The 25,620-nt window shown below is 37.8% G+C and overlaps 1 protein-coding gene and 1 pseudogene across 1 annotated transcript in view; both read right to left on the bottom strand.

Moving 5' to 3' along the window:
* Nucleotides 1–15,402, bottom strand: part of CHIC1 (cysteine rich hydrophobic domain 1) — a 93,798-nt gene extending 78,396 nt beyond the window's left edge. Inside the window, exons 1-2 of the mRNA XM_037132508.2 lie at nt 15,122–15,402; nt 2,781–2,835 (exon numbers count right to left, since the gene is read on the bottom strand). Coding sequence (XP_036988403.1) covers nt 2,781–2,835; nt 15,122–15,402 — 336 coding nt within the window. The remainder of the gene's footprint in view (nt 1–2,780; nt 2,836–15,121) is intronic.
* A 4,503-nt stretch (nt 15,403–19,905) lies between these two features.
* LOC119039706 (ribosomal L1 domain-containing protein 1-like) lies at nt 19,906–21,670 on the bottom strand (annotated as a pseudogene).
* Nucleotides 21,671–25,620: the final 3,950 nt, after the last annotated feature.

The following is a 25,620-nucleotide window of genomic DNA, read 5'->3' on the forward strand; positions in this document are numbered from 1 at the left end:
GTCTATGCTACTTATTTTCTGTACCTTCTCCCCCCTTTCCCTTCTCCTCTTACTCCCCTGTTGCTAACCCTCCATGATCTTCATTTCTATGGTTCTGCTCCTGAACTAGCTGTCCTCTTAGTTTGCTTTTGTTTTAGGTGTGGTTCTTAATAACTGAGTTTGCTGTCCTTTCACTGTTCATCTCTTTTATCTTCTTTTTCTTAGGTAAGTCCCTTTAACATTTCATATATTAAGGGCTTGGTGATGATGAACTCCTTGAATTTGATCTTATCTGAGAGGCACTTTATCCGTCCTTCCATTCTAAATGAAAACTTTGCTGGATAGAGCAATCTTGGATGTAGGTCTTTGGATTTCATGACTTGGAATACTTCTTTCTAGCCCCTTCTTGCCTGGAAGGTCTCTTTTGAGAAATCCGCTGACAGTCTGATGGGGACTCCTTTGTAGGTGACTGTCCCCTTATCTCTTGCTGCTTCTAGGATTCTCTCTCTCATTTCAATCTTGGCTAATGTAATTATGATGTGCCTTGGTGTGTTCCTTCTTGGGTCTAAGTTCTTTAGGACTTTCTGAGCTTCCTGGATTTCCTGGAAGTCTATTTCCTTTGCCAGAATCGGGAAGTTCTCTTTTTATTATTTGTTCAAATAAGGTTTCCACTCGTAACTGTTCCTCTTCCCCTTCTGGTACCCCTATAATTTGGATGTTGGAGCGTTTAAAGATGTCCTGGAGCTTTCTAAGCCTCTCCTCATTTTTTTGAATTCTTGTTTCTTCATATTTTTCTCTTTGGTCATTTTTTCATCCCTCTGGTCTGCTCCCTTGATTTGAGTCCCAGTTTCCTTTTCATCACTATTGGTTTCCTGTGCATTTCCATTCATTTCAATTAGTTTAGCCTTCATATGTTCCTCTAATTTGTGACTAAAATCAACCAGTTCTGTGAGCATCCTGATCACCAGTGTTTTGAACTGTGCATCTGAAAGTTTGGCTATTTCTTCATTGCTTAGATTTATTGGCTCTGGGGCTCTGAGTTGTTCTTGAGCCATGTTTTGATTTGCCCGCACCTATTACGTATGAGGAGAGGCACCTTAGGTGTTCACCAGGGCGGGGCCACTCGGTCTCTGGTTTGTGACTGTATGTGGGGGTGGGGTCAGAGAGGGTGCCATGGTGGTCCTCTCCACTCACCCGGTCCACCTCACCGCTTGCGCCCCTGCCTGTTCATCCCAGCGCAAATGTGCGAGCCCACCACCCTGCTCTGGCTGCCCGGGCCTGCTCGATCTGTCTCAACACTGGCCTCTGCACTGGTTTATCGGCGTGCAAATGTGGGACTGACTGCAGACAGCCAGCCCCGCCTCTTCCCTGGGTTCCGCTGGTAGCTAGCCCGCACCTGGGATCCGCGCCCTAGGCTGCCTGTGCACGGCCGGAGTTGGGGGATCTTTTTTGCCCAACCCACTCCGCTGATGGCTTCGCCCCTCTCACCAGTTTAGCTGAGCGGTTTGTTGTTTTGGGACTCCGTATTGTCAATTTTCTGTATGGTTTGGTTGCGTTTATTGTTGTTAAAACTTTGTTATTTTTAGATTTGGGTATGTGAGGACGCAAAGTGTTCCCACCTATGCCTCCATCTTGGCGGAAGTCCCCCTAAAAATTATTTGTTTTTTAAATGTTTTATTTATTTATCTTTAGTGGGGAATGGAAGGAGAGAGGGAGAGAAATATCAGTGTATGGTTGCCTCTGGTGTGTCCCCTGCTGGGAACTGGCCTGCAACTCAGGCACGTGCTCTGACTGGAAATTGAACCGCAGTTGTTTGGTTCACAGGTCCACGCTCAATCCACTGAGCCACACCAGCCAGGGCTAAAAATGATTTGTTTTAAAGGTAAAATAGAAAAATCTTAAAATGGAAAAAGCAAATATTTGAGGGAGACAAAACTATAAATAAGGTATTTGGGAAGCAAAGACTGGAAGCTTACCTACATTAAATTCAAAAAAACTTTTAGACTTTTTCTGTACATACTTTATTTTTAAATCTTTGAATCAGAATAGCCACATTTGGAACACTTTCTATGATTGGTCAATATTTTCAGATAGTTAGAACCTTATCCTAAACCTAAAGTGGGCTTGATTCTGGAAAGTAAATCTTTTCGCAACTGCCTGGATTCACAGAAACCTTTTAATATTAGACACTCCCTAAAGTCTCATTCTCATGGTCACACACTGATGCTTAAATGTTCCAGTATTTACTATGGCCACAGCAGTCTTGATAACCAAAATCACTATTTTCTATCCTTAGAAACCCACCCAGGAAAACCACATCCAACAGATCTCAAGCTACTGTGTATATGAATGAACATTCCCTTTTGTTTCGTAACTGAATGCTGTACATCTATTTTGGATTGTATATTGTGTTTGTGCATTTATGCTTTCATAGTAACTTCTCATATTATTTACAAACTGTAAATAAAAAGAAATGGTTGAAAGAGCAAAAAATAAAAATAAAACATGAGAAATTACTAACCTAAATGAAAACAGTTTTATCAATAGCTACCAGAGCTGAAAAAAATAGGAAAACTATAAAAACTGAACAAATAACTAAATAATAGCTGGCATTAATGGACAGTGAACAAAATAACTGGTCATAGACACAACCTTTAGTCACAAATGACATGGCCTCCAACTACCCTGGCCTCTTGTAATTAAATTTCACTATCAGTGAGTCAAACATTTGTCATAACACTGAATAAGCCACAAAACAAATGTTTTTAGAATTGAAAAGTTCAAAGCAAACTGCCACTTACCTTTCCTGTTAGAACTGAAGGAAATTCAGTATCAAACTTGTTGCTCAAGCCAAACCTTAAAAACAAAGACAGAACAAAATATATTCTACCCAGCATATTTAACTCTATCTCATTTTTTAAAAAGTTACAAAGCCATGCATTTTTCATGTTGTGATTTTAAAATGTGTCCTAAAATAATTGTATGATATTTATAGAAAATAAGCCTCTGACTATTAATTCAAATTAATACTAAAAGAACTAACTAGATCCATGATGTGGAATTAAAAATAATGAATTAAACACTGATATATAACTAGAAATAAAAAAATTTTAAAGATTTTATTTCTTTATTTTTGGAGAGGAGAAGGAAGGGAGAGAGAGAGAGAGAGAGGGAGAGAAACATTAATGTGGTTGCCTCTTAAGTGCCCCCTAATGGGGACCTGGCCCACAACAGAGGCATTTACCGTGACTGGGAATTGAACCAGTGACCCTTGGGTTTGCAGGCTAGTGATCAATCCACTGAGCCACACCAGCCAGGGCTGGAAGTATAATTTTTGACTGAAATGTTTCTCTTAAAACCCATTTTAGTTGATAACTGTTGGTATTGGCTGATGGGTAGTATGTGAGAGTGGATTTTACTACTCTTTCTATTTTTGTGTATGTATGAAAATTTTCCGGTTCCTGGCAAGATGGAGGTGTAGGTAGACACACTGTGCCTCCTCACACAACCAAAATTAAGGACAACAAAAAATTAGAAACAAAAAAACAACCAGAACTGACAGAAAATTGAACTGTACAGAATTCTGACAACCATTCACCCAGACTGGTAAGAAGGGCAGAGTTGGCAGCAGGCGGAGAGTGGTCACAGCAGGAAAAAGCAGTGGATGGCAGACCTGGGCACAGGGTGGCATGAGTAGACCCAGCAAAGCATGCAAGGCAGCTGGATGACCTCGGTCACACATTTGTGCACAGATAAACCACATGAAAATGGGCAGTGAGGCACACCTCGCAACCCAGGGCCCCAGCCCCAGGAAATAAAGCCTAAAAGCACTGATTGAAAACACCTGTGTGGGTTGAGGTGCCAGGAGAGACTCCCAGCCTCACAGGAGAGTTCACTGGAGAGACCCAAAGGGTCCTAGAACGTACACAAGCCCACCCACCCAGGAACCAGCACCAGAAGGGCCCAATTTGCTTGTAGGAAGCAGCAGAAGGTACTGAAATCTGAGAGACAGAGCGGAGCACACACCATTGTTCCCTCTCTGACCCTGCCCCCACACAAAGCATAACAACCCAGCTACTGCTTGCTGCACCCTGGTGAACACCTAAGGCTCTGCCCCTCACTACATAACAGGTGAGACCAGACTCCCCAAAAAATGGCTCAAATGGAAGAACGGCTCAAAGCCCCAGAGCCAATACATCTAAGCCACCAAGAGATCGTCAACCTATCAGATGCACAATTCAAAGCACAGGTGATCAGGATGCTCACAGAACTGGTTGAATTTGGTCACAAACTAGATGAAAAATAGAAGGCTATGCTAAGTGAAATGAAGGAAAATGCACAGGGAACCAATAGTGATGGGAAAAAAACTGGGACTCAAATCAATGGAGTAGCCCAGAAGGAAGAAAGAAACATCCAACCAGAAAAGAATGAAGAAACAAGAATTCAAAAAAATGAGGAGAGGCTTAGGAACCTCCAGGTCATCTTTAAATGTTCTAACATCTGAATTATAGGAGTACCAGAAGGGGAAGAGGAAGAACAATAAGTGGAAAACTTATTTGAACAAATAGTGAAGGAGAACTTCCCCAATCCGGTAAAGGAAATAGACTTCAAGGAAGTCCAGGAAGCTTAGGGAGTCCCAAAGAAGTTGGGTGCAAAGAGGAACTGTGTTCACCCCAAGGCACATCATAATTACATTACCCAAAAGAATTCTAGAAATAGCAAGAGATAAGGGGACAGTGATTTACAAAGGAGTTCCCATCAGGCTGTCAACTGATTTCTCAAAAGAGACTTTGCAGGCAAGAAGGGGCTGGAAAGAAGTATTCCAAGTCATGAAATCCAAAGACCTACATCGAAGATTGCTCTATCCAGCAAAGTTTTCATTTAGAATGGAAGGACAGATAAAGTGCTTCTCAGATAAGGTCAAGTTAAAAGAGTTCACCACTATCAAGCTGTTATTATATGAAATGTAAAAGACTTATCTAAGAAAAAGAATATCTAAAACTATACCAGTAAAATGACAACAAACTCATAACTACCAATAACTAAACCTAAATAACAATAAAAACTAAGCAAACAACTAGAATAGAAACAGAATCAGAAATGGAGATCACATGGAAGCTCATCAGTGGGGAGACAGAGGGGAGGATGGCGGAGAAGGTAAAGGGAATAAGAAGCATAGTTGGTAGGCATAAATCAGAGGGGGGAGGTTAATAATAGCATAGGAAACAGAGAAACCAAATAACTTAAATGTACAACCCATGGACATAAACTAAGGGGGAGGGGGGAGGGGAGGGGAGATGCTAGGCAGAGGGGGGATAAAGGGGGAAAAATTGGGGCAACTGTGATGACATGATAAAATATACTTAAAAATAAATAAACAGAATTGGATTTTTTTAAAGAAAATTTTCCTAATAAAAACCAATAAGACCTTTGGAATCATAGACGTTGACAACTTATAATCAATAGTTGCTACTGAGAAACTCAAAGGTTGATCATTATGAATGGCTTTTATGTATATGTTCAACCCATTTTAAGAAAACAGATGTTGGCTTGAAAGCTCTGAATTTCTTCAAGTATGCTCATTGAAATCTGTAGTAGGAAGTCAAAATGAATTTTATAAGCCTTCCTTCACATACTTGTCAATTTCAGAAGGCATAACAAGGTCACTTCCTGCATTCTAGATGAAACATCATAGTGAGTACAATTTTATGTTAGTGATCAATGGGTTGTAAGCAAAAAGGAAAAGATACTAACATTTATTGTCAACCTTTTGTGAGGTAGGCAATAACAGTTAAGTTACTAGTAGCTATGGATTTACCATGGGTTAGATACTCTGTTAGGTCAATACACTACTACTTCTAGATTTTATAACTCTGCAAGAGAGATATTGTTATCATAGTTTTACAGACAAGGAAGCTGACACTCAATTTTTTTTCCAAAAACTACTTAATTAAATGACTTGCCCAAAGTTACATAGCTAGTTAATGTGTGTACCAAAATTCAACTGCCAATCTTTCAAGTTCTTCCTGCCCTATATTAAGCTCCTGTAAAACAAAAACTACTGTTTATTTTGCTATCTTCCATTATGCTTAAAGGGTATTTAATAAAAGTCTGTTGAATAATAGCCTACTATACACTGTTTGATTTAACTGATTCATGGCACTTTGGTCTTAGGGTCACTTTAAAGATGTTAAGAATCCAATGTCCTATTAAAACTCTATGTAGGAATATTATATTCTCCTTATATTAATATGGTAATAGCTTCTTTTCAAGGACAGAAGCCAGTGTTAAAAACAAAAACTCTACCTTTAGGATCTAGTAGCAAGGCACATATCTGTGCATAAATATACCACACATGTATGTTTAAATGTATTTTACGACAAATTTTGATTTATTTTTAAATAGTTGAAAAAATTAATTAGCAATTGAAAACAGAACTTGACTTTATTAAAAAATATTTCATTATTTCCCCAGATGTCAGAACAATATGCAATGAGAACATAATATTCTCATAATAACATTTCCTTTAAATTTATACATAGATATGGGAGCACAGCCAAACTTAAAAAACAAGATAGTATACCCTGGTTCGATTCCCAGTCAGGGCACATGCCTGGGTTGCAAGCCAGTTCCCTGCAGGCCAGTTCCCAGCAGGGGATGCGCAAAGGGCAACCATACATTGATGCTTCTCTCCCTCTCTCTCCTTCCCTTCCCCTCTAAAGATAAATAAATAAAATCTTTAAAAAAAAAAGTATACCCTGTACATGAATTTTTATGGAATTTTAATATACTGTTTGAGAAACTGACATTCTAGTATTAAATATGTATTTTCAATTATAAACTAACTCAGCGATCAATAATAATGACAAATATTTAACAGAGCAAGAAACATATTTCATTTAAATCATGTTTAGCTAAATAATAACTTTATCACTAGTCAAAAGATATAATTTAATTTATTATTCCACAAAGAGTAAATTCATATTGTGGAATACATACAGGTTTCACTTTCAGAAAGTAGACATGATGCATTTAGAAGTACAGCTCTATTTCTTTTATCTTGTCTGCTTCTTAGGAGCAATGTCGATAACATGTTCCTACCTCCATTAGATTGCTGCCATTCTAACTTTTCCTAGCTGCCATTCTTTTACTAGATATCAAATACGTAGAAGATATAGATCTGTCTTCCAAAGTGTGTCTAATATTTTTATTGTTTAAAAAATTCTTACCTTTACTATTCTCTCTTTGCATTTATCCCAAGACAAATGAACCTTCTTTTCCACTGTTTTCATTTCCTTAATATGCCCCTTTCTTATTTCTTAGCCTTTTGAAATTTAGACTTGTGGTGTTGTCACTTTACTGAAAACAACCTTTTATTCATTCAGAACAAGTTCATCTTGTCTTATTTGTTTCTAAATTCAATGTTCTTTTCTCAGAACTTTCCCTTGGACTTTGCAGCTTGTGATACTGTTGATCATACCTTTCCCAACACTCTTCCATTCTTTCACTTCCCTGTAACACTTCTGCCTTTTCCCCAAATTTAGCTTTTAGTCACCTGCTTGTTTTTCTAAGGAAGCTACAACAGTTTATCTATATTTAATAGCTTTTACAATTACTTTTATGCTGATGACCCATCAAATCTGTATCTCTAGTATTATATTTTCTAACATGCTATAGTGTCTAACCTCTAATTGCATACTGAAAGTTTCTATTTGGATATATTGCTACAAAATGGTAATACCACAAGTCAAACATGTCTAAAATTAAATGTTATCTTTTATTATCAGAACTGGCTGCCTTGTTCAAATTCCTCATCTCCATCAATGGCACATTGATTGTCTTTAACCTTGACTATGGTATTGTTTTATGCATGTTACTTGTATTCAGGTAGTTCCAACTCCTGTTATTTGTTCCTTTGAAATCATTCTCATAATGATTCCTTCCTTTCCAGTGGCACTTCTATGTTGGCTCTCATCTTTGTTCATGTGATTCCTCTCCTTAGTTTAAATCCTATGCAGATTTCAAGGCTCAAGTCAAGTTCCAATGCCTTGAATGCGCAAACCTTTATGGATTATCTCCTTTTCTGAACATTCACAGCCACTTCTGATATGTACCATACAATTCAACAATTAATAAATTTACTTTTCTTTTGATGTTCCACATCAATCTTTTTTATTTTAATGTTTTATATATTTTATTTAATTGTTGTTCAAGTACAGTTTCCTGTATTTTACTCCCACCCCAGCCAACACCCCCAGCCCTCCCCACCTCACTCCCATTTCCACCCACCCCTAGTTTTTGTCCATGTGTCCTTTATACTTGTGTTCCTGTATACACATCAATATCTTAAAGGCGATTTTCCTATTAGCTTTGTAAAACAAGGCCTGTACTACGTTTCTTTGCATTCTTCACAGTGCTTAGCCCAGTGCTCAAGTTCTCAAGAGATACTTGCTATAGTCACACAACCAATTTTCTACTCTAAAGAGATTTTTTTTCTAAAATATAAAAAGTATATTAGAAATGGTAAGAAAAGTATCATTTTACTTCTTAAAATATTCCTTTATGGGCTACGTATATTTACTTCAAAAAGGTATAAAGATAGGCAAAGTAGGCCCAATACACTTTCATAATTTGGGCTAAAAAGCAGCAGTAATCTTGTTCTTGCCTACTAGGGATTTCCTCCTTAACTTTCTTTATTAGATACTCAGCACTTAAAAAGACTACATAACTCGAATAACCTTAAGCATAACATTTCACTTTGTCACTATTAAAAAATGTTGAACTGGCTGCTGTTGAATAAAAACCTCAGCTGTTTCATCAACAAACTATTAAGTTAAGAACATAGAGGTCAGACAAGTGCATCTACCCATTACTGATTAGTGACAGATATTAGCCAAGATGTGGGGTTCTTCAGCATTAGGCACAGGCACTTGGGAACTGCTCATGCTGTCATTTTATTGGCTTCATTAAATATAGAGCCTATTATGTGTTTGAGGTAGTCCCAGCCGGTGGCTCCTAATGATTGTATTTCATTTGTCAAATGTCTTCAATGCTCCAAATTTTAATTTCTTACACAATTCTTTAGAGTAAAGGAAATTAAAGCAAAGAAGAATGGGTCCTCTTAGCTCTCCTTCCCTCCCTCCCTATACCCCTCACTGTTTTTAATCCTTTTGGAAATGCCTATACAGCAGTTTCTGAAAACCTTGCACTAATTAAAGTTCATGTGTTCTGGTTGTTTAGGAAAAGAAATCAAAGCATAGTAAAATTCTGCTAACAACAAACATGATTTAACTGGAAAACTATGCACTTATAATAACACTGATTCTGAAGCATGTGCGCTGAACTTTATTTACTATACCAAGGAAAATAAAATTTTATTTCAGAGAATTTCAGAAAGTATTGTTAAATCGAATCTCTCATATGGAATCAATCATGTCTGGCCACACTGTAAAATGGAAAGTGTTACCATAGTGTCAATATTCTTAAAGTCTAAAATGTTATAAAATATTTACATTATACAAACACAAATTAACAATGTATCACTGTAATTCCTCAGAGAGAGCTATTAACAGAAAAGGCATTCCATTAGTGCTAAGTTTTTGCAGAAATGTACTGTTTGGCAAATTTGGTCCTTTTCAATTCTATATTTAATCACTTCATCTCTTTTAGATTAACTTTATAAATTTTTAGATTAACTGAGACTATTTTTATAAATATCTGAGAATTGGTAAACTATCATCTCTAACTTCTACACAAAGATATACTATCAAGGGTAAATATCTATATATTTAAGTAATATAAAGAGTGTGGTAGTGCTTACAAATAGGGAAAAACTCATGATAAAGAATTTTCTTTTTATTTCAATACATTGGATCCAAATAGTTACCTTAAAAATATCAAGAAGAAAAGTGATAGTTACTAAATTATATTACTCAGAAACACTTCATACTCCCAAGAAACATTTCATTATTTCTGTTTCTAGAACCTCAAATTTGTGGGAGTTAATTTAACCATACTTTTGGGGGGAATTTGGCAAAAGACCCCTAAATTTCCATTTATGATCATCATCTCAGAACTGGAATTACAATTAGTGTGGTTAGGACATTCTACTTTTTAAGAAATTATAATTGATTGTATGTTAAAAGATTAGCATCTTGTTAAAGTGACTAGAAAGCCAATATATTAGGAAGATATAAGTAGATGGGTGTTCTGGTACATAAGGGCTAGCTTAACCCAGTTTTCAGAAGTAAAGTCATTCCATACTGTCCCACCACTGGTGATATTATTGTATCCATATATATCTATGCTCAGAAACACAAATACTTTCCATACCATGATTCAACTAACTAGTATTTGTTGAGGGCCTATAATATAGTATGCACTATCATGTTACTAATGTGAATCAATATGGAGTGCTACTGAAGTGAACCAATATTCATTCAACTCATTTTTATTGAGAGTCTACTCCAACACAGGTACTGAGGATTCAGAGGGAGCCAGAAATGTTCCTGCCATTGTAGCTTACAATTTAGTGGGGGGCAGAGAAGACTTGCAGGAGTTGGAGACATATGGAAAGCTGGGATGAGGACAGTGGGTACTAGAATACTAGATGAAGGCCCCATCTTAGAGGCAAAGAGATGAGAAACAGCATGCTATGAATAGGAAAACATAAGCAGTAAATGGAAATGTCAGGAGATTAGGCTCTTAGATAAGCAGGATTCAGTTCAATCTGCCATGTTATAGAGCTTAGATTCTATCCTACAATTAAAAGGAAAATAGAATAGTCAAGCAGGAAAGTGGTGTCTTAGTCTAGCAGCAGGCTTGGGATGGATATGAATGTGACAAAGATGAAGGCAAGACGACTAGTTAGTGTGATGAAAGAGGTATGAATCAGGGAAGTGGTGGTACAGAGAAGAATAATAGTTTCAGTCATATATTGTTAATATATGACTTCCTGATTGTCTGGTTGTGAAAATTGTGAGAAAGAGGAGCCAAGGATGAAAAATGAGATCAGTGGACGTACAGTTAGTTAAGATGGAGAATACAGAAATATTAGGGTTTTTTTTTGAGGGGCTGGAATAGGTATGTGTTTGTGTGGGGGGAAATGAGTTGACTGCATTGACTGTGTTGAATTTAAGATCACAGTGGGCCATAAGGTGGAGAAAACCATGTAAGAGTCTGAGCAGAGAGTCTGGTACAGACATACATATTTGGGAGATATCAGATAATTGAAACCATGAGAGTCAAGATGAAACTATCTAGGGAGAGTAAGGAATGAGAAGAATAGAAGGCTGAGAATAAAATGCTAGAGATCACTAGTATTCAAGGGCCAAGAGAGGAAGAGAAGCCCACGAATGAGATAGGTATAGTCAGAAAAATACAAGGAGAACAAGGAGAGTGAAGTGGGCAAGGAATTCCTGGGTTTGGCTGGCTAGAAAAATGTTTTCTTTTTAAATTATAATTTAAATACCTTTAGGCAAGCATATTTTCCAGTTCAAATAAGACCCCATCATTACTCATGCTGCATCATTTTCTGTGACCTATCTTGCCCCCGAAAGCCTGTGTGTTTGTGACCCCCAGAGTAGAAGCCTCCAAGAAAGAGGAACTCATTATAAGTGTCATATGCAGCCATGACGACCAAAAAGATAGGGGATAAAATTTGTCCATTAATTTAGCAACAAGAGGGTCATGGTGATCTCAAGATCAGTTCATCTGTGGTCATGCTAGTAGAATCCAGATTACAGAGGGAAGAAGAGAAAATAGATATGGTGAATGTAGCCAGTCTTAAGAAATTTGGCCCTGGCTGGCATGGCTCAGTGGATTGAATGCTGGGCTGCGAAGCAAAGGGTCACTGGTTCAATTCCCAGTCAGGGCACATGGCTGGGTTGTGGGCTGGGTCCCCAGTAGGGGGCGCATGAGAAGTAACCACATTTTGATGTTTCTCTCCCTCTCTTTCTCCCTCCTTCCCCTATGTCCAAAAATAAATAAATAAAACCTTTAAAAATGATCTGGAGAAGGAAGGGAGACTAGACAGTAGCTAGAAGAGAATGTAGGTCTAGGAAACCTTTTGTTTTGTTTTTTCAAAATTAGACTCTTAATGTGTTTACAAGCTGAGCCAGTAGAGAGGAATAGAGTCATAATATTATAGAGACAGGGTCTTCCTGATGGAGCAAAATCTGGGAGGAGCCTGCAATAGAAGGGTATGAAAGGCATAAGTGGAGGGAAGAGATTTGGACAAGTGGAGAGACTCCCTGACATTCGAGTTTGGAGGAAGAGAGCACAGGAATTCAGACCTAATTAGGATCCAATGCAGGTTTTTCAGCAGGAAAATGACATGATTAAATTGTGTTTTAAGAAAATTAGTTTGGCACAAGCATGCAGAATAGATTAGAATGGGGACAGGTGGCAGTCTCTGGCAATAATTCAAGCAGGAGATGATGGCAACCCAAACTAGAGTGGTGCCAATAAAATGGATAAAATAAAATATCTAATAGACATTTCAAAACACATGATGAGATAATTCTGGGACTGACTGGCATAGGACAATTCAAGGAGGAGGAAGAGTTAAAATGACATAAGGATTTGGTGGTATCAGGGTCAGAAATGGGGCAGCTGGATTACACAGCCAATATGAGGAGGGAAAATGCTGGGTTTGAGATACAGTGAAGTTTGAAGTAATTGTTTCTTTTCAAAGTTTAAATTTTGAGAGCCAAGAGTCATCATAAAATAGATGACTGCACAAAGAATGGAAAAGAAGGAGGTAGGAGAGAATAAAAAATATTTCATTTAGATAGGGGAACTCTAACACTACCATGCCAGAAAAAAATTAAACAGAAGCTGATATTTTAGATGCCTCAGAATTAGATTAACTACTTCCTAAGGGTCTTACTTTACCTGATATAATGAAGGTTTTCCTGCCACTGACAGAATTTCAGATCAATTTAAACATTTCATTGTTTTCAAATCCCAGACATTTGACATCAAATGGTGAGAGAATGTGTACAATACAAAATAATTTTCCAAATTATATGCATTGCTTAACAATTCAATTACTGGTGTGCTGATTTTCAGGTTTTGGCTTCAATTAATACCAACAGTTGCTACCAGCACCATTACTTCACACTCCTAATTCTGGATTTTAAAAAAATTTAGAGGGGAAGGGAGGGAGAAAGAGGAGAGAAACATCAGTGTGTGGTTGCCTCTCAGGAGCCCCCTACTGGGGACTGGGCCTGTAACCCAGGCATGTGCCCTGACTGGGAATCAAACTAGCCACTCGTTGCTTTGCAGTCCAGCACTCAATCTACTGAGCCACACCAGCCAGGGCCTAATTCTGGAATTTTTAAGTCTGGAGGGACATTATACCTATGACAAGGTCCTGGGCATGGCAAGCGTCAGTGCTTTCCTTTTAATTACAAATAGGTTGGTAAGTACTTAACCATGGCTGTTTGAAGAGTAGAATGGAACCACAAATAAGTTTCAAAGAACTAAAATTCTGTTTTCTTGCTCCTTGTCTGTTCTCTGAATTTTAAAAAAATAATGAAGGGGAGGAGTGCTAGAATATAAAATATGGCTTGGAATAAAAACCCTTCTTCTGTTCAGTAGTGTGAAATAATATGCATGAAAGAAAACTTTGTGCCAGAATCATAATTATTTTGAGTAAAAAAGTGTTTCTTTAGTGATAAAAGGTATGAAAGTAAAAACATTTCAGAAAGCTGGTATCTAGTCATCGTAGTTTGTCAATAACATTCTTGGACACAAACAAAAACAAAACCCTGTTGAAATTGCCTAACAAAAAAGCAGATATAAAAATGTCCCCAAATTCTTCCACAATTTTAAAATCTTTTTTTCATGCAAATATCACAAAAGTATTGCAATCAAAACACTGAACATATTAAAATGAAAAGCTAACATGAAAGGGGGAGGTGGTGCATATTATGGCAAGCTATTTGAGATAATATAAATTCAGATGAAAGTCAAAGGGGCTAGGGCAGCCGTTATCAAAATTAGAGTCAGTATGACTTGATAGTAAAGAAATAGCTCTATTTTGGGGATGCAGTAGGAGATAGCATAGTTAAGAGGATGAACATAACACAATATTGAAATTTTCAAGTATTCAGTGCCCAAGCACATAAAAATGAGAAAGCAGTCTCCAAAGCCCAGAGAAGCACTAAAATTTTCTTTTGCTTTGCAACTACTACGCTATGAGGTCCCCCCTTTTATTTTCTCAAACATTATTCAAGATTTCAATCTTTTAAAAAGTCACTCTGCATAAGTTTTCAAGAAGTCATCTTTGGCTTTTGTGGGACTAATTTCCATATACACTTAATGTTTTAATACTTAATGTTTAGGCATACAAAAATCTCTTACAAGTATCTTAAATTACCTCAGAGCTGAAAGGCTTTAGAAACCATCTATCCCAAAACCCTAATTTTACAGATGGAGAGAAAAAGCTCAGAAATGGGAAGTAACCTGACCAAGGTCATAGGGCCAGAAAGAAGCAAAGCTCGGACTAATACCCAAGAGTCCTCATTTTCAGTCCATTACTCTCTCTACTTTTCATGCTGATGTTCCACCTGAACTTCTAATTGTGTGATATTTACAGAAAGTCAGAGTGAGGGTGATGAAGACGTGGAAAGGATAACTGTATTCATTCATATAAGGACTGGATAGGAAGAATGGGTGGAGGAATATGTCGGTGAGTAGGAATTCTATATTATTCACAAAATATATCATGTTTCTGTTTTGAAGAAACCAGGTCACATGTCACAGCCGTCACCGTATTCCACCAGACACCAATCTTAACAGCAAAGACTCTTCTGATATATCCTGCAGTTGAAAGAGTATTCACTTGCCAGCATACACAGAGAAACAAGGAGACTCACCCTTAGTCTAATCCTTCTGGCTCCCAAACCCATCACTTCCCTGTCCTATGCTCACTCTTTACCAGGCGTTGATGCATTACATTTGCATTCTCACTTCGTTTACACCTGTCTCCCTCTATTTCTCCATTTACAGCAGGTGCCCTTTGCTAACTGTATGCCTCAGTAAGCCCTCCCCCACTCCACTAACCCCTTGATCGCCTTCTCATTTCTCTGTCTCCAAATCCCAGTCTTTTAAAACCCCATGGTCCCCACTCGCTTACACGGTGATGTGGCCGGCGCCCCGCACCAACACAGGGTCGGGAGCATATCTCCGCAGATGCTCCTCGCTCACTACGCGAGGCGGCGGCGGTGTCTCCTCTTGCTCCTTCTCTTCTTCCTCCTCCTCTTCCTCCTCATCTTCCTCGTCATCTTCGGGCCCCGATACAGACGACGACGACGACGGCGACGACGACGACGTTGTCGCTTCTTCCTCCTCCTCTTCCTCCTCCTCCAGTTCCGAGATGGTGTCGAACTCCGCCATGTTGGGAAGCAGGATGCTCATCACGTGACGTATCGATTGCCCGCCACCCTTACGTAGAAGAGTCTGAACCTGCTGAAATGCTGGAAGAGGAGGGGGAGTGAAATGAAGAGAAGGAGGAGTATGATATAGGGATAGGACTTGAGGAGATGCGCCTGCGTATTGGGGCAGACAGGATGGGGGTTTCAGTGTACGCTTGCGCGGCTCTAAGTGAAGAGGGACGTTAGACGTGAACTCCAAAGAATGCTGGTCTTAATACTGTTCTGTGGTCTTCTGCTGCTTTTATCCGGGGGTGCTTATGTTATAGTTTTACTTCCTTCTAATTAATAGTGACTATTATTACCCAGACCCACCCCTCAGTGTGGGGAAGGCATATTCTATAAAAGTAAGATTTGAACTTTGCCCCAAATATCTAAACGTGTATACCAATTCTTTACATTTGTTCGTCATTAAATTTTAAAATACTTTAGCATCAAAACTTCATCACACTCTAGAAAGCATTTTTATTAACATTTTATTGAAAGGGAAACTTTCCATTACTACTTTTATTACTACCGTGTAATACAGAGGACTTTCTAAGTGAAGCACTCGAATGTATGTATCTTTTAATTCTTCATAACCTTATGAAATATGTATCATGATTATCTCATTTCACAGGTGGAAAACCTAGGTGAAGAGAGGATAAGTAACTTGTCCAACGTCATGGAGTTACTACGTGGCAGTTCTGATTTTAAACTTCGACGTCTCTTCTGATACCAAAGTCTAGTAGTTGAACACAAGACTGAAGTCGTTTGGATAGGCTTTGAAGTGTGGTGACTTTTGGGTGGTTTCTTGAAAGATGTTTGAATTTTGGACATTTTGGGGGGAGTGGTGGAGGAGAATGGGGTGGGGAGCATTCCAGCTTAAGTAAATATTAATGAACATCATTCATTTTCCAAAGACTGAGCTATATTCCTTCACATACAGTATCTCAGTTAATCCTTAAACAATTCTTTGAGGTAGGCATCTACTTTATAGGTGGCACAACAAGTCTCAGGAAGTTTAAGTAAGTTATCAAGGTCTATAGTTACCTTTTGTCCAAAGTATTTTTATTTCAAATACTTTATCTTCACATCCACTAAAATGGTGTAGACAATACATATTTTGAGTTTCCAATCCATGTATGAAATAATTTCATAACTTCATGTCATAATTTAGGAATCATTAATATAGGAAAGTCACACATCTGTTAAGTAATGAAACAAATATTGTAATACAGGTATTCAGTACTGACTTCACTGCTCTTTCTGCTGTACTACAGCTGCATCCCAATTAGCTGGTGACACTGGAGTAACAGACATAGCCACACTTTAGTTTAAGAGGAGCTTTAAATTAGCATTATAAACAAAGCATTTAGGATGTATGAGGGAGGAAGAAATTAGTTCTATAAGAGGTGTTGATCAAATCATCATCATTACTGAGGAGTTGTTATTAAATGAAAAAAACTTTCACTCAAAAGCTTGATTATTTAAGAACTTTAAAAATAAGTTGTAACACTATCAATAAGCAACAAAATTTACTTTTTTATTGTATTTTATCTACTAACCAGAAATTATAACTAAAGATGGAACGTTAAAATACTTTATAATAGCTTTTTGGCCAGACATACACGATATATTTGCCTTTATTACATATTAAAAAAAACGTCATATGTCATTTATGGGACTGGCATACCCTTTAGACTTAAGATCAAATTAACATTCTACAGCAGTTCTTTCTTTTCTTTCAAAAAAAGCAAAACAAACCGTAAACTGTACTAAAATTTTTCAAAAAAATTATTATCCATAAATGTCCACTAAGTTAATGTCTACAGTGAATATTTTGCTGGTTACTACTTAAATGATAGTTTTACCTGTTCACCATTCTGGATTATACTAGGAGGAGATAACTTAAAAGAAAGAAAAGGAAGAGAGTAAAGGAAAGGGGTGGACTTGTGATTAGGTGCTGGAACTATGGTAAAAGTGAAAAAAAATGATGTGTGTGGGGGTTGGAGGGAATGCCAAGAAGGGGGAAATTCCACTGCCAAAATGGAAAGAAGCTCATGACATTTAGCTAAATGTCTAAAGGACAAAGCAGTTCAGGGCAGGTGCTGTGCTTGGAGGAACTCCCACATATAGTGAAATCTTCTCATCTGTTTTCTTGCATATTCAGTGTGCTAAAAAGGCATATATGATTTCAAAGGTAATTTGTTTTCCCGAAATATAGGAGAATTTGGAATTTGGCAAGCTGAGAAAAATACATTTTGTCAGTAAACACAAAAAAACAACATGATTTTAAAATGATAATTAAACACTCTGGTTTCTCTTCAGATCGTATAAATCTTTCGCCTTTTACTAAAATGATAATTTAGTGACTTTAAAGAATAGTAAAACTAGGAGTGTCTGTAAAATAAAGTAGGCTATGTAACTTTCTGCATGATGTGCTAAGGGAAGGGGGTAAGGCTTTCCTTCTGATTCATGGGGGCCTGAACCAAGAGGTCACAGATTTAATCATCAAGGGTGTTTCAATTTTGATGTAACTAAAAGGAAGTATAACTTTTAAATACCATCTTTCTCTCTCTCTTTTTCTATTTAAACATTTGATTTGGTGATTTTAGTAAATTTACAGTCACTAAACTATCACCACAAACTAATTAAAAATATTTAACTTTTAGACCTGGCTGGTGTTGCTCAGTGGATTGAGCGCGGGCCTGCGAACCAGACAATCGCGGTTCGATTCCCAGCCAGGGCACATACCGGGGTTGCAGGCCGGTTCCCTGCAGGCCAGTTCCCAGCAGGGGACACATGAGGGGCAACCATACATTGATGTTTCTCTCCCTCCTTCCCTTCCCCTCTAAAGATAAATAAATAAAATGTAAAATATTTTTTAAAAATTTAACTTTTATTTTTTATATATTTTTAAAAATATTTTATTTATTTATCTTTAGAGGGGAAGGGAAGGAGAGAGGGAGAGAATATCAATGTATGGTTGCCTCTCGTGGGTCCCCCTCTGGGAACCGGCCCACAACCCCGGCATGTGCCCTGACTGGGAATCAAACTTCGATCCTCTGGTTTGCAGGCCCACGCTCAATCCACTGAGCCACACCAGCCAGGGCTAACTTCTATTTTTGATTTTAGAGAGAGGGGAAGGGAGGCAAAAAGAGAGAGAAAGAAACGTCAATGTGAGAAAGTGATTAGTTGCTTTCCATAGGCTCCCTGACTGAGGACAACCCACGAATTGGACTGGTGACCTTTTGGTTTGTGGGACAGTGCTCAACCAACTGAGCCACACCAGCCAGGATTCACAGCAAACTAATTTTTACACATATTTGTCACACCCAGAAGAAATCACTGTCCCATTTCAGTCATTCTGCACTCTCACCCTTAGGCCCAGGCAATAATTAATCTACTTTCTGTCTCTACAGATTTATTTTCTGCGTATTTCACATAACTTGTATCATACAATAGGTGATCTTCTGCATCCTGCTTCTTTCTCCTAACATGATGTTTTTGCAGTTCACCCATGTTGTGCCTTGTATGAGTAATTCATTTCTTTTTTAAACATTTTAAATCTATTGAGATGACATTAGTTAATAAAATGGTTTCAAGTGAACAATTCTATAATACATCATCTGTATATTTAATTGCGTGTTTACTACTCAAAGTAAAATCTCCTTCGGTCACCATATATCTGACCCCCTTCATGCTTTACTATGTCCCCCCACCCCCTTTCCCTCTGGTAACCACCATACTGTTGTTTGTATGTATGAATTTTTGTACATTTCTTTTTATTGATAATACAATGCCATTTTAAGGACATATTACATTTTGTTTATGCATTCCTCAATTGATACCATTTTGCATTGCTTCTATCTTTTGCATATTATGACAATGTTACTATGAAAATTATCTCCATGTCCTTTCATGAACATATGTTTTAATTTCTCTAGGGGAAATACCTATGTGTGGAATTGCTGGGTCATATGGTAAGACTATGTTAAATTTAAGAAACTGCCAAACTGTTTCCAAAGGGGCTCAATCATTTTACATTTCTACCAGCAATGTATGAAGGCTCTGTTTTCTCCACATCCTCAACATTTGTTTGTCTATCTTTGTGGTTGTACCTATTCTTATAGTTTTACTTTGCATTTCCCTAATGGCTAATACTGTTGAACATCCTTTAATGTACTTGTTATCCATTTGTATACCTTCTTTTTTTTAGTTTACTCTGAAACAAATGTTACACTTTAATAAAAGCACCATATTTTCTACTATATTGGCAAATACACAGAAGAGCCATTTAAAACGTGGATTACAAAAATAAAACATAGATTCAAACTTCTGTTCTTACACACACAAACATACATCAGAACCACTTGTGGGGGTTTTAAACACATTTAAGTTGAGGCCTCACTCTTGGAGAAAGTTGTGACAGGACCTGGGTATTTTTCAAAAGCTTTCCAGTCAGCTCTGACATTTCCTCCTGGATCAGTCACTGACTTTAGGTTGACTAGATCACTTTGGTTTTGGGGGGCCATTGTTTGGGGGTGTTGGGAGCTTTCCTTGCAGATTTATTACCTGTAGTGAAGAATTTGGCCTCTGGCTTTTTTTTTTTAACGCATTTGTCTTGGGTCTTTTTTCGCCAACTGAGAGTTTCTCTCCTTCTCCGCCTCTTCTTTGATTCTTGGCTTCTTCCCTGGGCTTTTACCTGGACTCTTGGGCTCTGCTGCTTTTGGGGTCTCCAGACCTGGAATGGACTTTCTCTTCTTCCAACAAAATGTGTTGAAACTAGGACTCTTTTTTGGAGTCTTCTTTCCTGTGGCATGTTTTTGTATTTTTACTTTTTCTTTGGTGGGAGTTTTTCCTATTGGAACCACTAATGGAATTTCTTCTTCGATTCATCTTGCACTTTATTTTGGGCTTTTACTCTGCAGGGCTCTTTCATCCCAAGCATAGGGTTCTCTTTCTTCTGGGGTCCAGAGTTCTTCACTGGACCACCACTAGTTTTAGGGGCTGCCTTCTTTGTGGTTAGGGCCGACGTAGCCTTCTAGCCTGTTTCATAAGCCTTCTTGTCTTCTTTTGTTTTTCATTATATTCTCTTTGCTTTTGTATTTTCTTTTCTTCTTTTTTTCTTCTGACTGGGAGTGCACATTCCTTTGACTTCATCCCTACTGCTGACAAATGAAGAAAAGATTCGAAAAAAAAAGAAAACAAAAAAACAAAACAACAAAAAAAAAAGATTCGAAGGGCAACTGATCTCTCAGTTTTCACATACAAGAGTTTCATACTCTCTCATTTCTCTGGCAATTTCTGTGAAAGCATTTTCATGACAGCAACAATGTTTTCAGTGATGTGTTGAGCCTGTGTTCCAGTATGACCAATGTGTAGAATGCTGCAAGAATCACTTTTAGAGATGTTTAAGACAGTTCCGCCTATCGATGTGTTGATCTCTTTGGAAAGATTCTTGGCTTTAAGGTTTACAGGTACTAGAACTTTCTTTCTCTTATAAAAATGTCTCCCAAGGGTAAGAGCCTCCTGATTCTTGCATCAGTAAGGAAGAGGCCTTACTCAAATCACTCCTAGTCCCGGTTTCCTTCCATTCATTGTTGGTTCACTGTATATTTTTCTTTATTTCACTTTGCATAGCTTTCCCTTTTTTGGCTTTCCCATTCTCAACCATTTCTGTGAGCATCCTGGTTACCAGTATTTTGAACTCTGCATCTGATAGGTTGGCTATCTCTTCATCACTTAGTTGTGTTTTTGGAGTTTTTATCTATTCTTTCACTCGAGACATACATATATTTTTTGGTTTCAGTGCACCTGTTATGTTGTAAGGGGCAGAGCCTTAGGTATTCTTCAGGGTAGGGCAACCCACATCTCTGTGTTGTGGCACTGTATGTGGTGGAGAGGTCCCAGAGGGAACAATGCCTCTTGCTTGGCACTTGACCAGCTTTCAGTCACTTCCCTACTACCCACAAGCAAATTGGGCCCTTCTAGTCCTGTTTCCCAGGTAGGTGGGCTTGTGTACATTCTAGGACCCTATGAGTCTCTCCAACGAACTCTCCTGTGAGGCTGGGAGTTTCTCCCACTGCCACAACCTTCACAGGTTTTGAGGCTTTATTTACCCACATTGGAACCCTGGGTAGTGCAATCTGTCTCACTCCCCATTGTACCTCCCATTTTATCTGCATGCAAATGTGGGGCCACATGGTCTGCCAGCTGCCACCTCACCCACCCATTCCTCCAGCCACAGCCTTACCCTGTGTCCTCTCCATCCTGGCTGTCCATCTCTGCCCCTCCTACTGGTCTGAATGAATGTTTCTTCTCTAATTCCTTGGCCTTACATACAGTAAGGAATTAAAGGTTTGTAGTATAGTTTGAAATCAAGAAGTATGATGAACAAGTATGGAGTACTTGTTCTTACATACTATAGCAAGTATGTAAGTCCAACTGTATGTAGGTTGGACTTATATACAGTTCAATTTTCTGATAGTACTGATTATTTTTTGTTTTTAAATTTGTTGTTGTCCTCCTTTTGGTTGTGCAAGGAGGTAAAGTGTATCCACCTATGCCTCCATCTTGCCTGGAAGTCAACAAAATTGTTTCGAATGGAGTTAAAGACAACTAAGAGTCACTAGAGCCATCTCACATAAAAAAAAACAGATGAACTTTATGGCCAATCCAATATTATGCTACTGATATCAAACTATACTACAAAGCTATAGTTATCATAAAAGTGGACAGAGATCAGAGGAAAAGAATAGACTGTTCAGAAATAAATCCACACCTATATTGTCAAATTAACCTATGACAAAGGAGACAAGAACATACAATGGGCGCTGGCTGGTGTGGCTCAGTGGATTGAGTACAGGCCTGTGAACCAAAGGGTTGCAGGTTCATTTCCCAGTCAGGGCACATGCCTGGGTTGCAGGCCAGGTCCCCAGTTAGGGGGCACATGAGAGACAACCACACATTGATGTTTGTCTCCCTCTCTCTTTTCCTTCCCCTCTGTCAAAATAAATAAATAAATAAATAAATACATACATACATACATACATACATACATAAAATCTTTTTTAAAAAGAACATACAATGGGGTAAACACACAGTGGTGTTGGGAAATTGGACAGATATATGCAAAAAAAGAAACTACATCACGTTCTTACACCATATGTAAGAATAAATGCAAATGGATTAAATACTTAAATGTAAGAACCGAACCCATAAAACTCCTAGAGGAAAGCCTAGGCAAGTATGCTCTCTGGTATTGCTCTAAGAAATATTTTTTTCTGATATATCTTCTCAGGCAAGTGAAAGAGAAGGAACAATAAACAAATAGGACAGCATCAAATTTAAAAATTTGCACAGCAAAGGAAACCATCAACAAATTAAAAGAGGCTACTGAATGTGAAAATATATTAGCCAATGACACATCTGATAAGGGGTTAATATCCAACATAACACCAACAAACAAACAGACAAACCAATAAAAATGTACAGATGACCTGAATAGTTGCTTCTCCAAAGTGGACATACGGGTGGCCAATAGACATATGAAAAGGTGTGCAACATCACTAATTGTCTGAGAAATGCAAATTAAAACCACAGTGAGATATCAGCTCAGATATGGTGATATTTGTCAGAATGTCTTTTGTTAATAAATCAACAAACTAAAAGTTTTGGTGAAGACTGGAGGAAAGGTAATCCTGGTGTATTGCTGATGAGAATGCAGGTTGGTGTAGCTACTATGGAAAATAGTATGGAGGTTCCTCAAAAAATTAAAAATGGAACTGCCTCATAACCCAGCAATTCCGGTTTTTGGTATATACTTGAAGAAACTCAAAACATGAATTCAATAGAATATATGCACCTTTATGTCTGTTGCAGCATTATGTACAATAGCCAGGATATGGAGGCAACCCAGTTACCCATCAATAGGTGAGTAGATAAAAATAGTGGTGGTACATATATACAACAAAGTCCTACTCGGCCATAGAAAAGAAGAAAATTCTACCATTTGTGACAAAATGGATGGACCTAATGGTATTACGCCAAGTGAAGTCAGTCAGAGAAAGACAAATACCATATGATTTGACTCATATGTAGAATCTAAAGAGCAAAACAAACTAACAGAAACAGACTCACAGTTACATAGTTTACATTGATGGTTGCCAGAGAACAGTATTGGGGTCTGGGATTAAGGTAAAGGGATTATAAACTACAAGTTGGTAGTCAACAAATAGTCATAGGGATGTAAATAAAGTACAGCATAGGCAATATAGTGAACAATATTACAAGAACTTATGTATGGTGCCAGGTGGAAATATTATGGAAACACTTTGTAAAGTATATGACTGTCTAACCACTATGCTGTACATCTGAATCTAATGCAAAATAATATTGAATGTCAACTGTAATTGAAATAAAAACCCAATAAAATATATAGGAATAAATTGAACCAAGTAAGTGAAACCTTTGTACAAGAAAACTACAAGACTTTGATTAAAGAAACTGAAGAACATATAAGCAAATGACAAGATAAACTAAGACTATGAATTGGAAGAATTAATATTGTTAAAATGCCCATATTACCAAAGCCATCTATTGATTGAATGCAATCCTCATGAAAATTACAATGGCAGATTTCACAGAAATGGAAGAAATAATCTTAAAATGTATGTGGAAACACAAATAACAAAGCAATCTTGAGAAAGAAGAACAAGTATGGAGGCATCATACTTCTTGATTTCAAACTATACTACAAACCTATAGCAAGCAAAACATTGTGGTTGTTGCATATAAATAAATACATGAACCAATGGAATATAATCAAGTGCTCAAGAGTAAATCCTCACATATACAGTCAATTAATATATGACAAAGGAGCCAAGAATACTCAAGGGGGAAAAGATCATCTCTTCAATAAATTGTGTTGAGAAAACTGGATATAAACATATGCAGAAAAATGAAATTGGACTCCTATCTTAAAGAATAATTGTGGCATTATTTATAATAACCAAGATATTGAAGCTACCCAAGTGTCCATCAGTAGAGAATGGATTTAAAAAAGTGGTAGTACACCTATACAATGGAATATTTCTTGGTCATAAAAAAGAATGAAATCTTACTGGGGACCAAATCTACAACCCAGACATGTGGTTTGACTGGGAATCAAACTTTTCACCTTTCAGTTTAAGGGACAATGCTTTAATCAACTGACCCGCACCGGCCAGGGCTACCACAGCTCTTTTTATCCACTCATCTACTGATGGCATCTGGGCTGTTTCCAGATCTTGGCTTTCCAGGTTCCCTCTCTCTGTTGAGTCTTTCCCACAGCTCCTGCCCATTCCTGGAATTTGTCAGTGTCCCCAGTAGAGCAATGAATTGCCCAACATCATTAATGTCTTGTCCCATGACTGGGATCAACACATGAATATCAGTATTCCATACTAGGTATTGTGGAGTAGACTGTAGTATCTTTGTTTTCATTCCTGCAGTGAATGTAGCCAGATCTGGATTTTCAAAGATGGATATACGGACAACCTGACAACACTTCCAGAGATGAAATCCAGCTTCATGTTATTTCTTGAACCAGCGGATCCCTGAGTGTTGCAAATGCAGTAATACAGACACACAGTGCTCAGACAAGAAGAGAGAATGGATTTTTGTTCAAGATATACTTCCGGTTCAGCATGCTTGTGAGTTGAACAAACCACAAACTTTTTCAGAGTGATGCATACTAATTTTAGGAGGACAAGGCTCATTTTGGGAAAAGATTCCGTTATCCCTGCTTCTAAATGACATACAGTAAATATTCCCGAGCAAATAAATATGGGACCTTTGGTATTAAACAGAACATGCAATTGTTGCCCTTGAAGAGCTTACCATCAAATGAAGGTACTGCTCCAAGGAAAACGTGCCAACCATCTTAAAACAATTTTGAGGACTAACTTGACTTTCTGGCCTCTCTTTTCAGTTTACAGACATTACCCTAAACACCATAACTTTCTTTAAAATGTTATGACATTTTAATATAAATACCACATCCTTTTAAAAAGATGGACATATATAGCTTGTTTCATTCTCAACCTCTAATAATTTGTGTCTCCTGTATAGATTTCCAGTGTTCTTCAGGCCCAAGGAGATTTCCCCTTATTGGGCCAAGCATCCCTGTAGGATAAAATAATCCAATCCATAGAACTTCCTGAGTGCCATGTAGGTACTG

Source organism: Artibeus jamaicensis, unplaced genomic scaffold (genome assembly GCF_021234435.1).
Source record: "Artibeus jamaicensis isolate MK-2021 breed Jamaican fruit bat unplaced genomic scaffold, CSHL_Jam_final contig_240, whole genome shotgun sequence".
Taxonomy (NCBI): Eukaryota; Metazoa; Chordata; class Mammalia; order Chiroptera; family Phyllostomidae; genus Artibeus; species Artibeus jamaicensis.